The 19,937-nt window shown below is 41.4% G+C and overlaps 1 protein-coding gene across 5 annotated transcripts in view; it reads left to right on the forward strand.

Annotated features, from left to right (window-relative positions):
- IKZF3 (IKAROS family zinc finger 3) overlaps window positions 1–19,937 on the forward strand; it is a 107,840-nt gene that overhangs the window by 75,688 nt on the left and 12,215 nt on the right. For 2 of the 5 annotated variants that reach the window (XR_010152871.1, XM_003953029.5), the window contains exons 6-7: window positions 1,519–1,635; window positions 12,121–12,237. Coding sequence is in view for 3 of the 5 variants with exons in the window: in XM_003953029.5 (XP_003953078.1) it covers window positions 1,519–1,635; window positions 12,121–12,237 (234 nt within the window). In the remaining 2 variants the exon portion in view is untranslated. Of the gene's footprint in view, window positions 1–1,518; window positions 1,636–11,600; window positions 12,004–12,120; window positions 12,238–19,937 lie in introns of those variants that run through there. The other 3 variants (XR_010152872.1, XM_009432251.5, XM_063798593.1) reach the window with 2 other exon arrangements.

Below are 19,937 nucleotides of genomic sequence, written 5' to 3' on the forward strand. Positions count from 1 at the left end.
GAGTCTTGCTCTGTTGCCTAGGCTGTTGCAGTGGCGTGATCTTGGCTCACTGCAACCTCCGCCTCCCAGGTTCAAGCAATTCTCCTGCCTCAGCCTCCCTAGTAGCTGGGATTATAGATGCCTACCACAACACCCAGCTAATTTTGTTTGTTTGTTTGTTTGTTTGAGATGGTGTCTCACTCTGTCACCCAGGCTGGAGTACAGCGGCGCCATCTCAGCTCACTGCAACCTCCACCTCCCAGGTTCAAGCAATTCTCCTGCCTCAGCCTCCCTAGTAGCTGGGATTATAGATGCCTACCACGACGCCCGGCTAATTTTGTTTGTTTGTTTGAGATGGAGTCTCACTCTGCCGCTCAGGCTGGGATGCAGTGGTGCAATCTCAGCCCACTGCAACCTCCACCTCCCAGGTTCAAGCGATTCTTCTGCCTCAGCCTCCTGAGTAGCTGGGACTACAGGGTCACGCCATCACGCCTGGCTAATTTTTGTATTTTTAGTAGAGATGGGGTTTCACCACATTGGCCAGGCTGGTCTCGAACTCCTCACCTCGTGATCCGCCTGCCTTGGCCTCCGAAAGTGCTGAGATTACAGGCGTGAGCCACTGTGCCTGGCTAATTTTTGTATTTTTAGTAGAGATGGGGTTTTGCCATGTTAGGCAGGCTGGTCTCAAACTCCTGACCTCAGGTGATCCTCCCACTTCGGCCTCCCAAAGTGCTGGGATTACAGGTGTCAGCCACTGCGCCCGGCCTATTTTTATTTCTATTATTCAAAAATATCCTGGCCGGGTGCAATGGCTCACACCTGTAAGCCTCTCACTTTGGGAGGCCAAGATGGCCTTTGGGAGGCCCAGACTTCACCTGAGCCTGTGAAATTGGGGCTGTAGCGAGCTGTGATTTCACCACTGCACCCAAGCCTGGGTGATAGAGTGAGACCCTGTCTCAAAAACAAAAAAACAAAAAAATTCGTAGTTAATTAGCTCAGTTTTTATTGTTTTAGCCTAGACTTTCCTATAGCCACGTGGCAAGGATGAGCTAAATTTACCCAAATATGTCAATGTTCTGAAAAGGCCATCAGTTTCTAGCCGAATGGCTAACTCCCACAAACTACAGCAATCTTTACTTACAGCCAGATGGATGTCCAAAATAAAGAATCCTTTCCTATTTCATTGCTTATACCACATTAACCTCCTTGAAGAATAAAAGGGCCCTATTTTCTTTTTCCCAAAGAAAACAAAATTTGACCTGGAGCCAAAACAGTATGCTAAATGGTAATCACTAAATCCAAATTCTTCCATTTGTGATAGGAGGCGATCCTTTTGAAGAATACTCTGACATAATAATTAATCATAGACCATAACCTTATTTAAGCTTACCAAATTTAAAATATAGATTCAAAAGTATCCAAATACTCTGGCTTCACTCAGCAGTCTCATTTCTAGTGAACAGTTGTCACAGAACCCCAATACCTGACCTGTGTGGAACCCCTGAGGGTCACTGAGTGCCTCTTATGTTCTCCTTCTAGTGGAGAAACCCTACAAATGTGAGTTTTGTGGAAGGAGTTACAAGCAGAGAAGTTCCCTTGAGGAGCACAAGGAGCGCTGCCGTACATTTCTTCAGAGCACTGACCCAGGGGACACTGGTGAGTTCATGCAACACACGTTTAGTGAGCATCTGCTGTCCTAGGTGGTGAGATACAATAGTAAGTAAAAAGACTCCTGGAGTTTATATTTTACTGGGGGCAGACAGATTATAAAGAAAGTAAATGAGCAAACTGTAAGTTGGAAGGTTAGCGGGTGGTAAGTGCTATTGAGAAAAATGAAGCAGTTGCTGAGGAGTGAGGGTGAGAATCAGGGAAGGCTTCAACGAGGTAACATTTTAACAGACTTCTTAACAGGGTGAGTAAGCCCTGCAGATAACTAGGGAACAGCAAGAGCAAAGGCCCTGGGGCACAAATTTGAAGAAGTGTACGTAGTCCTGTGTGTCTGGAACACAGTGAGTAATGGGACCTGAAGCCAGAGAGGAAATGGGAAACCAGATCTTCTCAGGCCTTGCAGGCCATTGTAAAGGCTTTGGCTTTTACTCTGAGTGAAATTAAAAATCTTTAGAGGGTTTTGTACAAAGAGGTGACATCATTGGTCTTCTCATTTGAAAGAATCACTCTACTTGCTTTTGAGAAGAGATTGTATTTGGGGCAAGGTTGGAAATTGGGGGTCCAGTTAGGAGGCCATTGCAATAATTCAAGCAAGAGAAAATTATGTCTTGTTAGTGGTAGAGGTGGTGAGAAGTATTCTAATTCTCTGTATATTTAAAGGTAGAGTCAACAAGATTTCCTAACAGATTGATGAAGAATGGAGTTGTCGTTTACAAAAAATGGCAAAAATTGAGGGTAGAGGAGGTTGGGGAGTGGCTAGGGAAGAGTCAATTAAAACTACAAGGATTTTCTTTGCACAGGGCCCAATTTATATCCTTGTCTACTCGTATGATTTATTGTGATGCTTCTATTTGGCTTTGGGGATTCCTTGTTTTATTCAGTGATTTGAAATAGATGCCTACTGGCAATTGGTTGAAACGCTAGATGTTCTTCTATATCTCAATTGTGGTTTTATTTCCTTTTAATTATTTGTTGAAACAGCCTGAAACTTTTTTGTGTCACATCTCTGCAGCTGTCCTTTGTCCCATTGAGTTGGCTGTCAGCCTGGTTCTGCAGCTTGGGTTGTCTGACATTTTTATTTGGTAACTTGAACCAATTGCTTATTTAGAATAGGTACAAACCCTCATGGGATTTAGTGTTTGACAGCAATTGTTGCAGTTGAGTAGTTTGAATAGGCTAAAACAGAAAAGTTACAAAAAGATGACAGAAATAACGTGAAACTCAGGAAAAATGGAGTAGAAATGACTACCTAAACTGCCCTCATTTTGAGTGAGAGGAAACTATTATTTTAGATAAAACCTATTGCATGATGTTAGGGGCTGCCCAACTGAATTCTGTTGGCTTGCAGCGCTTCTGCTTTTTATCCTAATGGCATCTTTGGTTTTATCAAGGAGTTGGATTTCTAATTTGATAAAGGAAATCCAACTTATTTGGATAAAGCTTATCCAAATAAAAAGAAATGTTTACCCCCTTATAAAAAACAAACAGGTCATACATAGTGGTACACACCTGTAGTCCTAGCTACTAAGGAGGCTGAGGCAAGAGGATTGCTTGAGCCCAGGAGCTCAAGCCCAACCTGGGCAACAAAGCTAGACACCATCTCTAAAACAATAATAATAAAATAAAAAGAAAAACCTAATATTTGGGTTTTGACATCTTCTTCTCTTTGTTTTGCTTTTATCTGAGTCTGCTTGCTAGGAAAGATTTTGACATCTTAAGTGGCATGCTTCATGGCAGTCAGGCAGTACTCGCTCAAGGACGGAATGTAGGCATCTCTACTTGCAGTTCTGTATTTCAGACAATAGGCAAAGCTCCCACTGTAAGAGATTCCCAAGCTATGAAAAGCTATCATATTCCAAGTAGAATCACTAATATTTAAAGCTAGAATGAAAGAGAGCATCTGACCCTACTTCTTCATTTTAGAGGTGACAAGACTGAGACTCACCCAAAATTCAGTGACCTACTTAAAATTCACCAGAACTTTAGTTGTTTTTGTGATTAGTCATATTTTTTAATTTTCAAAAACTTGAGATATAACTCACATGCTATAAAATTTACCTTTTTAAAGTGCACATTTCAATAATTTTAGTATATTCACAAAGTTGTACAACCATCACCACTATCTTATTTCAGAACATTATCACCATCCGCAAAAGCAGTGCTGTGCTCATTAGCAGTCACTCCCTATTCCCCCTTCCTCTAGCTCCTGGCAGCCACCAATCTACTTTCTGTCTCTATGGATTTGCCTGTTCTGGACATTTCACATAAATGGAATCATACAATATGTGGCCTTTTGTGTCGGCTCCTTTTACTTAGCATAATGTTTTTGAGGCATTTATGTATGCTGAAGCATTTATCAGGACTTCATTCCTTTTTGTGGCTGAATAATATTCCATTGTTTGGATATGGCTATTTCCATTTATTCATTCATCAGCTAATGGACATTTGGGTCTTTTACACCTTTTCCACTTTTTTGGCTTGATTAGCTATATTTCTTAAAGGTTATATATTATCTGGTTTGCAAAAGAAATATAGTAACACACATACTAATAGACACACACGTATATACATATATGTGTGTCCTGATTCTCCTGGAAGGAGGGGGAAAAATCAGAAAACTACACTCTATAAACAGTAAGTTCAAAATTATTGATTTTGAAGTAAGGTCACCACCTTACTTCCCATTCTCACAACCTTTTTTAGGAATTTCAAATAAGGAAAAGTATCAAAAGTAATATTTTAGCTATTCTCAGTGATATTAGGTGATTCAGGAAATGCTGAAATACAGAGGTTGAGTTAATTTGCATTTCATAGGGTGGTTTGGTGGATGCGTGCACCATACTTTAAGTCTCAGCAAAAAAAGATAAAGGGTTAACTAAGTCAGCAAGTTTTGATTTTTTTTTTCAAACAAATATGTTGTAATGGTGGTTTCAGGTTATAAATGTGTAAATTCACAGCTTAATCAAGTTACTGCATCTCAGTTCACACATTACTCTTTTATATTTCAAATAGTTCCTATAATTTTTCCTGAGGCCAAAATTTACAGAATATTTAACCCAACATAAGCCAATTCTTTAACTATTTTGCACCCTTCCATGTATGGTTTCCATTTCTGTTTCCTTCTTAGAATTGGGAGTCCATTGTGGACATGGGGTTCTATTCTGAGCCTGAGCAGTATAGTACATCTTATGCCTCATCCGTCACTTGTAAAGAGATGATGCTCCATTGCTGTTGTGCCTGCAGCACTCATTCTTCAAGTGCTTATTGTAAGTTGAAGTGCAGCGTAGTGTGAGAGCCAAGCCTGTGGACAAACCTGCCTGCAAGGGGAAGCAGGACTTTCTGGAAGCAAGCAGATGGATTAAAAGGCCTTGGAGTGAAGACCAGCCTGCAAAAAAATGCAGGTATTGGGCAACAGGACTTCTGGCCTTGCTAATCATTTCTTTTATCCAGATAGCATTTGTTGAGTTCTCTATGTGCCAGGCTCTGTATCAAAGCTGTTTGTAAAGATGAGTTAAGGTTAAGCCCCTACACTTTAAGGATTTACAATCCTGGCCGGGCGCGGTGGGTCGCACCTGTAATCCTAACACTTTGGGAGGCCGAGGCGGGCGGATCACAAGGTCAAGAGATGGAGACCATCTTGGCCAACATGTTGAAACCCCGTCTCTACTAAAAATACAAAAATTAGCTAGGTGTGGTGGTGCTCACCTGTAGTCCCAGCTACTCAGGAGGCTGAGGCAGGAGAATCGCTTGAATCCAGGAGGTGGAGGTTGCAGTGAGCTGAGATCATGCCGCTGTACTCTAGCCTGGCAACAGAGCAAGACTCCATCTCAAAAAAAAAAAAAAAAAGACACTAGTGATATTGCTACTTTAGTCCAAGTTTCTACATCAGGCATCACAAGTGACACCATCAGAATATTCCAATTCTGTCTTAATGGAGTATATATGAAAAAAAGGAAAAATACAGAAGAACGTGGACTGCATTTTCCCATTAGCTTGATTCTTATTTCAGAAAGAGACTAACAGCCGGTATAGAGATTCATTTAGCCTCATTCACACAGATTATGAATAATTGGAGCAGGAAATATTTTATGTAACAATGAGTTCTAGCAATAATAATATTTTTAAGTAATTGAATAACCACATCTACTTATGAATCTAAGACTCCAAACTTTTCATCTTCAATAGCTCTTCAAGCTAATACAAGCATGAGGGCTTCAGAATAAACTTATATTTTTACCAACTTAGCAGACCAAAGAAAATGTTTAAAATTTTTTAAGTTTGTTTTCCCAACCTATTTTTTTTGTTTTGTTTTTTGTTTTTTGTTTTGAGACAGAGTCTCGCTCTGTCACCCAGGCTGGGGTGCAGTGGCACGATCTCAGCTCACCGCAACCTCCGCCTTCTGGGTTCAAGCAATTCTCCTGCCTCAGCCTACTGAGTAGCTGGGATTACAGGTGCCTGCCACCACGCCCAGCTAATTTTTGTTTTTAGTAGAGAGGGGTTTCACCATGTTGGCCAGGCATCTCAAACTCCTGATCTCAGGTAATCCGCCCACCTTGGCCTCCCAAATTGTTGTGATTATGGGCGTAAGCCACCACACTTGGCCCCAACCTATTCTTTTTAAAAATCAATACTGGCCGGGCGCGGTGGCTCACGCCTGTAATCCCAGCACTTTAGGATGCTGAGGTGGGCGGATCACGAGGTCAGGAGTTCCAGAACAGCCTGGCCAACATAGTGAAACCCCATCTCTACTAAAAATACAAAAATTAGCCAGGCACGATAGCATGCACTGATAGTCCCAGCTACTCGGGAGGCTGAGGCAGGAGAATTGCTTGAACCCGGGAGGCAGAGGTTGTGGTGAGCCAAGATCATGCCACTGCACTCCAGCCTAGGCAACAGAGCGAGACTCCATCTCAAAAAATAAAAAATGCTATCTCACAGGTAGTATTCATTTTACTTGTTCAAAAAGGCAACAGTTTTATGAAACTTTTTTGTTAGAACCTGCCTCTGTCTTTGATACCAATCTCTTGTTAGACAATTTCTATTGCATAATAACACCATTTTTTTCCACTCTCCATTAGTTACTGACTGACTACACCATAGAAGAGACAGGAAGCAATACCTCTTATTTAAGCTCCACTTAACACTTCAAGATCTAATGAAGGATTTTGAACAAAAACAAAAGCACAACACAATTACATAGTTAAACCTCCAATGACTTTGAGGTAGAAATTGTATCATGGAAATAGTTAACTAAAACCAAATATTAAGACTTATACAGGGAATAAAGGTAGTAGTAACCTAATCTGTAAATGTGACATTGTACTACATTTTATTATTTTTTCAGCACGTCTTTAAAATAACTTTTCTAATGAAAATTAGTATGTCTACTATTTAGTAGGCAAGCAATGTGAAGGGAAATTGATCCACAATGACAGTTCTACTCATTCTGTTCTCACTCATGAACTGAATGTGCAAATTGTTCCTTGCCACCATCCCATATTCCCCACACCCACCGCTTGCAGCATTAAACCGCCAAACACCACCCAGGAACGGATTTCCTATTTCGTCATTTAAACCCATTATCTTGTTCCCTTACTATCTTGCCAAACTGGTTTCCCTCCACTTACATTTCTGAGATATGAAGTGGCAAGATAACAAGTCTAGACTGTTTGTATAAATAGACAGTTGGGTCCTAAAGTTGGAGAAAAGGACCAAAAGCCAATAGTCCTCTTTTTTTCTTTTCAGTGCACTGCCTAAACCACTCAGTAATCCCAAAGAGCTTGTCCAGTTACAAAGCATTTCTTTGTGTATGTGTGATATGTGTGTGTGTGTGTGTGTTGTTGTTGTTGTTGTTTAGAGACAGGGCTCACTGTGTTCCTCACACTGGAGTACAGTGGCAAGATCATAGCTCCCTGGGCTCAAGCAATCCTCCCACCTCGGCCTCCCAAAGTGCTGGATTACAGGCGCAAGCCATGGAACCTGGCTGTTTGTGTTTCAAAGGGCGCTCATTTCATGGTATTGTGCATCAGCTATCCAACAAGTGTGAGGCAAAAGACTAGCAGTTTAGGAAAGAAAATGAGTGCCATCTTCAATTGAAAACTAGCCTTTGCCTAACTTATCAACTAGAAAACAAGGTTAATTCAGTGAAGATCAACTGAATCAGTAGGAGTGTGTTCACATGTACAATGAGAGTGGAGCTCTTGTAGTTAATATTTTGAGTGAATGACCCAGAAAGAGGGTGTGGGTGAACAGGAGTCCTCTAGATTCGTCTCAGAGGATTTCTTTCAATCTAATCGGAGTTGTGGAAATGGGAAAGTCTCCACCCATGCCTCAAAATATGTCCATCCATGAACACTGCAGAATTTTATGTTTTTAAATGTCAGGCATTTGGTCACTGATTTACAGAGTAATGTTTATCTGGAAATGACTCTAAAGACCAGTTTGGTGGGTAACGAGGAATAAAAGGTGATGTTATCTCAAAAGTTTGCCATTTAGTGACCTGCCCTAATTACAGTTATTTAGGTCAATGTGTCCACACTTCAGCATCCTCCCAAATGTAGAGGATGTTGATTACGTGTCCTTAGAAAGCTGCTTGTTTTAATTGACATTGACTTCAGTAAAATGTAGACAGCGACTGCTGAGAAACAAATGGGAAAACTAGATGGGTAGCACCGTGCTTGGGGTAATTCCTGGGTAATGATTTGGCAGTGAGAGGAGGGACCACAATAGACTAATAAGAACAATGGTAAAATGGGCATAAAAGGTAAACATTCCCAGAATACTGTTTTTCATTCTTTTTTTTCCCTATAAATCTTTTTGTTGATAACTACAGGGTTGAGGGGAGGCTTACTTGGATTTAATCTTCTCAAAATTGCTGGAACCAGGATGAATGTTCCTAGTCAAAGTGCAAACTTAGCTACCTCTCCCCTGATTCTAAGAAAAAAGTCTCCTAACAGCCCCAGGAACTTACTGCAAATTCCAAGCTTTGTCTTTCATCTCTCTGCTCTTGGGGCTTTGGGTAGTGCCACATCTGGTGGTGGTTTTGTGTGAAAGGAAATAATATATATAAATAATTTCCTGTTTGGTCATTTAAACCTATCCCTGTGCTGGACAGAATTTGACCCTCTTCACTCAATAGCAGTGTCGTGTGGCTGAAGTGCCCGTTATTTACAACTGCTGGTCAGCCAGAGTCAGTCGAGTACTTTTGCTCTAGCCCCAAAGCCACTCAGGCCCCCTATTCTGACCCTTACTGTTTTCATTTACACAAATAGTTGTTAATAGCTTCACTGAAGGCTATGATTTATTCCTTTAGAGCCTAGAATTATTTTTGACAAGAAACTCACTGTCTAGTAAATATTGTCATTATTATCACATTATTATCATCCTCTTCTTTTTCATTTTTGGAGCTGGATTTCTTTTTCTTTTTAAGAGATGGGATCTCACTGTGTTGCCCAAGCTGAACTTGAACTCCTAGGCTCAAGCCATCCTCTCACCTCAGCCTCCTGAGTAGCTGGGACTATGGGCTAGTGCCACCACACCTGGCAGAGCCAGATTTTATGTTATTCCAGGAAAAAAAAAAAAAAAAAGCTGAGCTTTGGCTGAGTGCAGTGGCTCATGCCTGTAATCCCAACACTTTGGGAGGCTGAAGTGGGAGGACCGCCTGAGGCCAAGAGTTGGTGACCAGACTGAGCAATATATTGAGACTAATAATTTTTTTTTTAATTAGCCAGGCATGGTGGCTTTAGACTGTAGTCCCAGCAACTTTGGAACCTGAGGTAGAAGGATTACTTGAGCCCAGGAGGTTGAGCCTGCAGTGAGCTGTGATCATGCCACTGCACTCCACCCTGGGTAACAGAGTTGAGACCCTGTTTCAAAAATAAGTAAATATATTAACTAAATAATGAAAACTGAGCTTTATAATGTATTGTGTAATGACTAACATACAGTTTTTTAAGGCCACTAATAAAATTAGAAATATTTAATACTTTGGGGCTTGTTTTTTTTTTTTTAGACAGAGTCTCACTCTGTCACGCAGGTGCACTAATAGGTTGGTGCAAAAGTAATTGCGGTCTTTGCAGTTACCTTAATAGTTCACCGTAACCTCAAACCCCTGGGCTCAAGGAACCCTCCCACCTCAGTCTCCCAAGTAGCTAGGACTACAGGCGCATGCCAACATGCCCAGCTAATTTTTTAAAATTACTTTTTGTAGGAACAGGATCTTGCTATATTGCCCAGGTTGGTCTTGACTCCTGGCCTCAAGCAATCTTCCTGCCTCAGTCTCCCAAAGCACTGGGATTACAGGGGTGAGCCACTGTGCCAGCCACTACTTGCTTTTTACTCTAATCCCTTAAACTAATTTCAATTTATTCTTCCTTAGACATAATAGAAATGTACGGATAGTTCATTTTAGTTTGGATCTCCCGAAGTGTTTATGAGAAAACAAGAAAAATGTTTACAGCATCACAATATGTTTGCCCAGGGCAGGTGAGGGCAAACTGTGGCGCTCTAGGCAAGTGCAGCCAGTGGCCTGTTTGTGTACAGGGATTTTTACGTTTTTAAAAGGCTGTGGGACAGAAAAAAAAAAAAAAAAAAAAGAATATAACATAGAGACTATATGTGTCTGGCAAATTTTTAAAATTTACTGTCTGGCCCTTTACAGACAAAAGTTTGCTGATCCCTGGCTCAGGCTAGCATCATGTGTTAAAATGTCAAGCCTTGTATTTAGAGCAGCTGGTATCTCTTTGAAATTTATTTAATTTATTTATTTATTTTTTGGAGATGGAGTTTTGCTCTTATTGCCCAGGCTGGAGTGCAATGGCTCAATCTCAGCTCACCACAACCTCTGCCTCCTGGGTTCAAGCGATTCTCCGGCCTCAGCCTCCCGAGAGCTAAGATTACAGGCATTCGCCACCACACCCAGCTAATTATTTATATTTTTAGTAGAGATGGGGTTTCTCCATGCTGGTCAGGCTGGTCTTGAACTCCCAACCTCAGGTGATCTGCCCGCCTCGGCCTTGCAAAGTGCTGGGATTATAGACGTGAGCCACCGTGACTGGCCCTCTTTGAACTTTAGACATAAATTTGGGCACTGCCTGCTGAATTGAGGTAAATTATATTCATTACAGTTTACTATTTTAGTTGATTAGATATTGCCACTATTTATATACTCTTCTAGTAGTTCTCAATTCTGGCTGCATTTTAAAATCATCTGGGGAGCTTTGAAAATATTCTTGCCTAGGCCCCTATACCAGAAATCCTGACTTAATTGATCTGAAGGGGGGCCTGGGCATAGGTATTTCTTACCTGCTATTCAGGTGAGTCTAATGTGCAGCCAGGTCTGAGAACCACAGGCCTACACCACTCACAGGTCTATTTGTGGATGGGCCCACATTCATAGGCAGGTTTTTTTGTGTTTTGTTTGTTTCTTTGTTTTTTGAGACGGAATTTTGCCCTTGTTGCCCAGGCAGGAGTGCAATGGCGCCATCTCGGCTCACTGCAACCTCCGCCTCCCAGGTTCAAGTGATTCTCCTGCCTCAGCCTCCCGAGTAGCTGGGATTACAGGCATGCACCATCACACCGGGCTAATTTTGTATTTTTAGTAGAGACAGGGTTTCTCCAAGTTGGTCAGGCTGGTCTCGAACTCCGACCTCAGGTGATCTGCCCACCTCCACCTCCCAAAGTGCTGGGATTACAGGCATGAGCCACCGCACCCAGCCCATAGGCAGTTTTTATTCACATTTTTATTAGAAATTCAATACAGATGCATTATACAAATTGTTCTTTAATTTCAAGGCAGAAGTGTTGCTTAGGGAAATTTTAATTGAGACTATTTTGAAATATGAAGAGCATATGAAACAGATAATACAGAGCACAGAGAAACAGAATATGAAAGATAGGAACTGAGAGGAGCGTGCTGAAAAAAAAAAAGAAAAAGAAAAAGAAAGAAACCACTCAGAATTTCAATACAGAAATCACTGAGTAGATAGATGTCTTGCTATCTGTGTGAGTGTACCTATTTTCAAAAGTGCTGTTAACATAAACAGAGCAGTAAATCTGGGGCACCATGCTTTTTTTTCAAAGTTGTTAAGAATTATATCAGTCTGCAGGTGTCACACGCAGTTACTCAGAATCAGAAAGAAGGCTGATCGGGGGTTAGATCTCCATCTATCTATCTTTTTGCAACCAACCACGTCCAGGCTGTTTATTTAATACTTCCTCTTGCTAATGAAGGTACTGGTTGGGGATGGGTCGAGCTTTCCCATCTCGGCATAAGACTGCAAGATTTGAATGTGCCCTGGTGTCGGCTTCACTGACCACAGCAGGTACCCCAGGCAAGAATCTGAGCAGTTATAACAGGTAACAACAATAGAGTGTGCATCCAACTTCGGACACTTCTCCTTCCAGTTTATTTCCTTTTCTCCCCATGTACCAATGTGTTCTTTTCTCTCTTCTTTTTACATTTTTCCAAACTAGCAAGTGCGGAGGCAAGACACATCAAAGCAGAGATGGGAAGTGAAAGAGCTCTCGTACTGGACAGATTAGCAAGCAATGTGGCAAAACGAAAAAGCTCAATGCCTCAGAAATTCATTGGTAAGAATACAAACCTTTTTCCTGCTGTTGTTAGCAGATAGTTTGAATGAAATAACATAGGATGCTTGCTACACAAGGCCCTTCCTAGCTTAACCTCTGTTAAAATAATTAGTTTTTCATTGTGTACTTTTATTCTTCGTGGTTCATTCTGATAGCTCTGGAAAATAGAATAAAAGATATTAACTAAAGCATCATCATGACAGGAGATGGGAGTAGTTGATATCCAATTTCCTAAATGGATGTGATGTTTAAAATCCTGTTCCTTCCTCTTTACTCTGAATGACATATGTTGCATGAGAGAGTTTATGCAATTTATACCAGTAAGATGTTCAAGATAGCATTTTTGTAATCTTTTGTAATTATATTTTACAAGTTGGTTCGTTAGCATGCTCAAACTTTTTTCATGCTCTAAAACATATTGCCATATTTTCTTGAATTTGATTGAGAATTGGCTTTAAGGGAAAGTGGTTGGGCAAACATAGATTTAAATAAGAAGGTTTGATTTAATCATTTGTCTTACTGGAGTTCATTTTTATGCCATTGGTTTTCACATTGTCAAAAAATACAGCAGAATGAGATGGGTATGAAATAATTATGTTCATTGAAGTGTTAGGACTTCCAAATGGCAGAGACATTTTGCTGAACTCTCCCAGATGTTTACATAAACGTGACCATGGTATTTGAAATAGATTTGTATTTGTGAAGTAGACAGCTGAAATTGAATGTATCAGTTTTGCTATAAATTGAAAGTTGGTGATATTGAACAAAAATAGTTATCACATGAAAATAGACCTCCCTCAACATCAGTAATATTTTAGAAACCTGTCTCAGCCTCTTTTTCCAAAGCTGCTTGCCGCTGTTGATTTTTTATTTCAGTCCTTTTGTATTTATTCTTCTCAATAGCTCTTACAGATAATAAGTTGCCTGCCTGGTTTTTAAATCTGACTAAATTTGATTCTGGTATAGATAATGTTTTGACAAGCAAACATTCTATGTGAATTATAGAGGTATATTGAAAGAACCCATATATTTCAAAATTACCTAATTTGGTATTTCTGCCTCCTTATTTTATTTTGACTAGCTGAAAGGTTTTTGTGCACTTTTAGTCACTTTAAGAACAAATTGTGTCAGAGTAAAGTTGGTATATTTCAGTTTAGGGAGATCCCCTCCTCCTTGCTGTCCTCCCTCCCCTTGGTGAGACATGTCAGGGGAGCATGTAGTGACTTCCATTTAAAGTTTAGGCACAGTAAACAAATGGTGAGTTTAAGACATTGTCTACAAATATTCCCATATATCTTTTGGGCTTTACTTATGTGAAGAGGTTCTGACTGGAGTACAAAAGAAAGCTTGCCTCATTATTCTGAGTGTATTTTAGTCTGGAGAAAGTTATGGGTTTTGTTTGTTGGTTTGTTTTGAGACGGGGTCTCACTGTACTGCCTAGGCTGGCGTGCTGTGGTGCAATCACAGCCTCAAACACCTGGGCTCAAGAAATCCTCCTACCCCAGCCTCCCAAGTAGCTGGAACTATGGGCACGCACCACCAGGCTCAGCTAATTTTTAAACTTTTTGTAGAGATAGAGTCTCCTCATGTTGCCCAGGCTGATCTGGAGAAAGCTTTGACTCTAGAAATGGCTGAAGCCGACAAGAGGAGGGACATCATAGGGAGAGCTGGGCAAGAAAAAAATGTAAAGCGACTTCATTTCTTTCTTTCTTTCTTTTTTTTTTTTTTTTGAGACAGAGTTTCACTCTTGTCGCCCAGGCTAGGGTGCAATGGCGCGATCTCGGCTCACCGCAACCTCTGCCTCCTGGGTTCAAGCGATTTTCCTGCTTCAGCCTCCTGAGTAGCTGGGATTACAGGCATGCACCACCATGCCTGGCTAATTTTGTATTTTTAGTAGAGACAGGGTTTCTCCATGTTGGTCAGGCTGGTCTTGAACTCCCGACCTCAGGTGATCCACCCGCCTTGGCCTCCCAAAGTGCTGGGATTACAGGCGTGAGCCACTGCGCCCAGCCGTGACTTAATTTCAATCCAGTTGTGGTCAATGCATTTTGGTCTAAGACAACTAAAATTTGAGAGACAGTCCCTAGTATTTACGGTTGCCCTAAACCTATAGTTGAACTAAAGCCCTACTTAATATAATAAAAGTTACTTTGGTATTTCATGGGTTCAAAAATATAGCATGTTTCATATGTGCAAATTCATGCCATTTTGCCTGTTGCCTCGGGGATCTATTTCGTTTGTTTGCTACAATTGCAACCAGAGGATTTTCACTTCACTACTTCCAGACTTGTGAGAGATGCTGATCTTGTAGGTGTTGATTTCTCTCATCTTCTGAACCATCACATTCTCTCTGTGCTGGAATCAGAAACCTAGTAGAGTTAGCTCTTGATTGAGGTAGCAACTTCAGGGCTTCAGGGCCCAGAATAACTGGGGGAATTTTTTTTTTCGTAAATTGTGTTGTAGTGCAATAAGAAGAGTACTGGATTAGAAGCTAAAAGACCCAGGTTCTGATCCTAGCTCTGTCATTTCTTAACTGTGTGTTTAGACCAATCACGGAACCTTTCTGGGCCTCTCTTTACTCATCTGTGAAATGAGGAGACTGAATAGGTGATGAAGTGACCAGGAAGTCTCCTCCCATGTACAAGTCTGTGAGATTAATTAGAAAAGAAATAAAAGGCAGCAACTATTGATACCACTGTGTGTTTAGAAAGCCCATGTGCGTAACTTCAGATAGCCTTTTTCTCAAGGCTATACAGATGTGGTGTTTATGCTATAAACCATATCCTAGGTTTTTAGAGTCTTTTTTGTTTTAGGAAGATGGTATAAATCTGAGAATCTAAAACACAGTCGCATTAGCCCGACATTCATGTGTTTTACTTAGGGCAGTACTACTTGTTCACTCACTCTTTTGTCCATTCATTCATCATACAGAAGGTTAAGAGTTCCTGTCATATATATGGTATTCTTGTTTTTGGGCACTGTTCTAATCTTCTTGCATTAACTTATATCCTAAACTTTTGTTTGAAAGGTTTTTAAAAATTAAAAATAAAAGAAACCCCTTAAATTATTTAATTGAATCAACCTTTGTGATAGAAAATAGTAATGTCAACGGAGGGAGAAAGGAACATTATTTGTGACACTGTGCAGTGTATGAGATGAAGTGATGTAAAACATGGGGCTACTGTTTTCTCTCCATCTCCCCTCGCCTTGCCTCGCCTCACCTCACCTCTCCTCTCTTGTCCTCTCGTTCCCTCCCCTCCTCTTCCCTCCTCTCCTCCCTTCTCTTCTCCTCTTCTCTCCTTTCTCCTATATTTCCTCTCCAAGGCACTGTTTTTTGAAGATTCAGCTGCCAGGGTAATGGCAATGGGTAAGGTGTGAAGGAAGAATGAGTCATTCCCTTTAATCCTTGCTGACAGTTGCACAGCACTCAGACCAGCCTTGACTTCCCTGACCTCTTGAACTGTGAGGGTAAAGGTGAAAATAGACCATCAGGTCAGCCCGCTGCTATCTCAGGGGGGCTGGCGATAATTACCAGTAGGGAGCATTTTGCATCCATTAGAGATGAACTGGGGAAGAGGGACAGATTGGATCAAGTCTAAATGTATTTCTCAAGTTGGAGAAAAATATTTTTTTTTCTAATTCTCCAAGAAATTTTGTATGTCTTTGTTTCAAATGGGAAAAAAAAATGGACACACGTCCATCAGGAATCACCATCTTTACGTTGTCAGAATAATTCTGTTTAAGTTGTTCTTTTCAAAGGACAAGAAGACCTTCCTTTGCACATACTGTCCTTTAGGGGATTTCCTTTCTCTGAATCTTGTTCTCCTGTTATAAACTTGTTTGACTACACTTCAAACTAGGCCATCCTCAAATACTTGGCTCAAAATGGATTTCTCTCTTGGATGCAGAAGAAAAATGACTACATTTCTGCATATTTCTCCTGATTTTTATTCTTTCCCAAAAAAACAGATGTTATTCAGACCAAAGTGGTTACCATAGCATCTCCTTATTTTAAAAGTTTTATGTATTACTTTATTAAAGGAAGTTTTCATAACGAAAAGAACATGAAAAAAAGATCTCACTCACCTGTGGTAAACATGTTAATGAGGTTTTGACACTTCAACAAACCATCGGATCTCCCTGTGAAGTAACTAATGAGAAATTGCCTGCTTTGGTTAACAGCAACAGGAAGCAGTTTTAATACCTGTTTCTAAGAGAAAAAAAAGTATTTTTCCAACCCCTTCCCAAAGGCCTGATGTCCATAATCCTGTAAGCATTACAATGTCATAGTATTTTTGGGATATTAGGAACCACCAGTGAGGCTCTTTTACCATGGAAGGAAGGAGGATCAGAGAGGTGGAGTGACACAGCTGGCAGGTGACAGAGCAGCGCCAGACCTCGGCCTATAAGGCACTGCAGTCCAGGCCCTTCCTTCCCCAGGAGGTGACCAAGAGCAGTGCATGTCATGCGCGGGGCTTTGGACAGCAAGGAGTCTGGTCATTGAAAGTTGGTGGGAGAGGCCAGGTGCAGTGGCTGACACCTGTAATTCCCCACTTTGGGAGTCCTAAGCAAGTGGATCACTTGAGGTCAGGAGTTCAAGACCAGCCGGGCCAATATGGTGAAACCCTGTCTCTACTAAAAATACAAAAATTAGCCAGGTGTGGTGGTGGGTGCCTGTAATCCCAACTATTTGGGAGGCTGAGGCACAAGAATCACTTGAACCCAGGAAGCAGAAGTTGCAGTAAGCCGAGATCGCACCAGCTTGGGCAACAGAGCAAGACTCTGTTTCAAAAACAAAAAAGAAAATTGATAGGAGGAAAAAAACCCTTGAAGAAGGGCAATTGTTCTCCCTCAAGGGTGGTTCTCTTTAGAAAAGAACAGTCTTCCCTGGTGACTCCATGAGAACAGATGACATCCACACAGCACTTCCCAGTGTCTCACAGAGGACAAAGACTTCTGCAGCAACCAAATGTGGTCTCCAGCTCAGCTTTCCCCAGTGCCACCCCCACAGCTCTCTCTGTTCTTTCCTCCTTCCTGTTTCTTCTTGTTCTCTGGCTCCCCTCTGTTTTCCACCTCCTGCAAGAAGTGTTAGTTTCACTTAGGTTGAGATCAGAGCCATGATGATGGTTGGATATTCCATTTTCCTGCCTTTTTTGTTCATTTGCTTTTGGATGTGTGCTGATAGTAAGAGTGAGGGATAACACTTGTGGGAAATTATATGACGCAGCAGCAAACACATTTAAGTGACTTGAAGAACTTTAAGACTTAAGACCTGAATATTTCACCTTACCCCATCATGGTGACTCTAAATATCGGATTTCTGTTATTTTTCTAAAGGTTCGATCATTTTGACCCCCTCTTCAAAAAAACCTTTCAATGGCTCCCAGTGGAATCAAATCTAAACCATTCAGTCAGGCCTTCTGAGCCCTCCACAATCTGTCTTCAACTTACCTCTTCTAATTTTATCATTTCAGCCAACCAGTCCTTTACTTCAGCCACAGTGAACTCCTCCTCCCTCTTCTGTGTAATATCTCACTCTTGTCTGAATGGCCTCCCTCACATCTGCCCTTAAAATACACATTGTAGGCCAGGCACAGTGCCTCATGCCTGTAATCCCAGCACTTTAGGAGACCAAGGTGGGAGGATCACTTGAGCTCAGGAATTTGAGACTGGCCCAAGCAACATAGTGAAACTCTGTCTGTGAAAAAAAAAAAAAATCAAAAACTTAGCCAGATGTGGTGGCATGGGCCTGTGGTCCCAGCTACTTAGGGGGCTGAGGTGGGAGTATCGCTTGAGCCCAGGAGGTTGAGGCTGCAGTGAGCTGTGATCACGCCACTGCAATCCCACCTGAGCAACAGAGTGAGACCTTGTCTCAAAAATAAAAAATAAAAAGAAGCACACATTGTCTACATTCCCATACCCCTGTGTTCTCTCTCTGCTCCATCCTCCCTCTGCACTCCAGGCGAGTTTACTAGTCTGCTTCTTATTATAGATATGACTGTCTCCACCACCGTCACTACCACCACCTCTGATTTCAAGGAGACTTTAAAGAATAGATGAATCTTTGCCCCATATTAAGTGTGGCATATTTGAGAAGTAATTCAGTTTTCTCTTTCCACTCTCTTGGCTACTCTATGTTTTGTTCTACCATGTAGCATTAAGGATATGATTTGTCATGAAATGATGTACATGCTGCATCTCCTCTAGTGGATTGCAATTTTGTTGTATTCCTCAAATCACCTAACCATGGTGCTAAGCAAATAATGGGAATAGAGTGCTTACACATGCCTGGCACTGCTAAGCACTTTATAGATATCATAACAACTCTGCGCAGCATATACTTCTTGAGTGCATGTGCTGGTCCATGTGGAAAAAGCAGTTGCTGCCACTAAGCCCCCTTTCCCTCTGCTATGGGAACCATCACAGCGGAAAACCTGAAGTCACTGCTGGTGGTGGGGCTGTGCAGCCATGGGCAAGGTAGCAGCCAGGAAACATCAGTTAACACTCAAACATATACTGGGATATGTGGGCTCTTGGATTACATCCTGGTTCTCTGTTCACCAACTGGGCAATCTTGGAAAGTGAATCAAACTGTTTGTGCTTTAGGTTCTTCATCTAAGAGATGATAATTCATGCCTTAAAAGGTATCATACAAAAATTAGCCAGGCATAGTGGCACGTGCCTGTAGTCCCAGACACTTGGGAGGCTGAGGCAAGAGAATCACTTGAACCCAGGAGACGGAGGTTGCAGTGAGTCGAGATCGCACCATTGCACTCCATCCTGGGTGACAGAGCAAGACTCTGTCTCAAAAAAAAAAAAAAATGTATCAACCCCTAATGGGCTGGTAAAATGAGACAGTATGCAAAGTATCTAGGATGGCACGGTGGATACAGCAGGGGCTCAATAAATAGTACTTATCATTATTGGGATTATTGTATATAAGGCACAGTGCAAGGTACTGTGAAATATAAAGACCAGAAGTAAACATATTAGGGTGTTGGGTCTTCCCCCTCAACCCTGCAGACAGAGTTCTGAATCCACTTGCTCAGTTAAGGGCCCTTTTAGCTCTAGCCTGTGATTCTGTACTTCCAAGTTGGCACTTAGAAGCCAACAACCATATGTCCTCACCACATTGCATCAGTTCAGGTCAGGTGGTTTCTTAGTTTAGAGTTAACAAAGCCAAGATATAAGACATTGACACCTTTAAAAAGAACCACAGGTAGGGAATGGCCCAACCAGGCAGCCTTAGTTTCTAAACTTAGGACTTGCTGTTGCCGTTTGTATTTTTGTTGGAAGAAGACCTCTAATTCAGCCTGAAGCTGGTATCATGAATCATTCAAAGGCGTGGTGTGATTTTGACTAGAAGCTGGACCAGATGCTCTGTGCAGGTTTGGAAGCAGTTACACTTTTGTGGTTTGACTAACCTTTTTTATGAGTGTGTTACTAAAGAAACGTGAGCTGTTGGCTTTTCAATTACTGTAGTTTACCCTTTCTGAGTTTCATACACATTGAGTCATCGTGTCTACAGGTGACTGATAATCATCTGCACTGCTCAAGTTACCGTAACTCAGAGACGAGGGGATCTGATGATTGCAAGTTGCATGCACGTGAACATCTGAGGCTGCCCCATCTCCTTAACAATGAACAATGGTCTGTGTTAACTACAGAATTCAGTCACATATTTCCACTCATCCAGGGGT

The sequence above is a fragment of the Pan troglodytes genome, chromosome 19, assembly GCF_028858775.2.
Source record: "Pan troglodytes isolate AG18354 chromosome 19, NHGRI_mPanTro3-v2.0_pri, whole genome shotgun sequence".
Classification (NCBI taxonomy): domain Eukaryota; kingdom Metazoa; phylum Chordata; class Mammalia; order Primates; family Hominidae; genus Pan; species Pan troglodytes.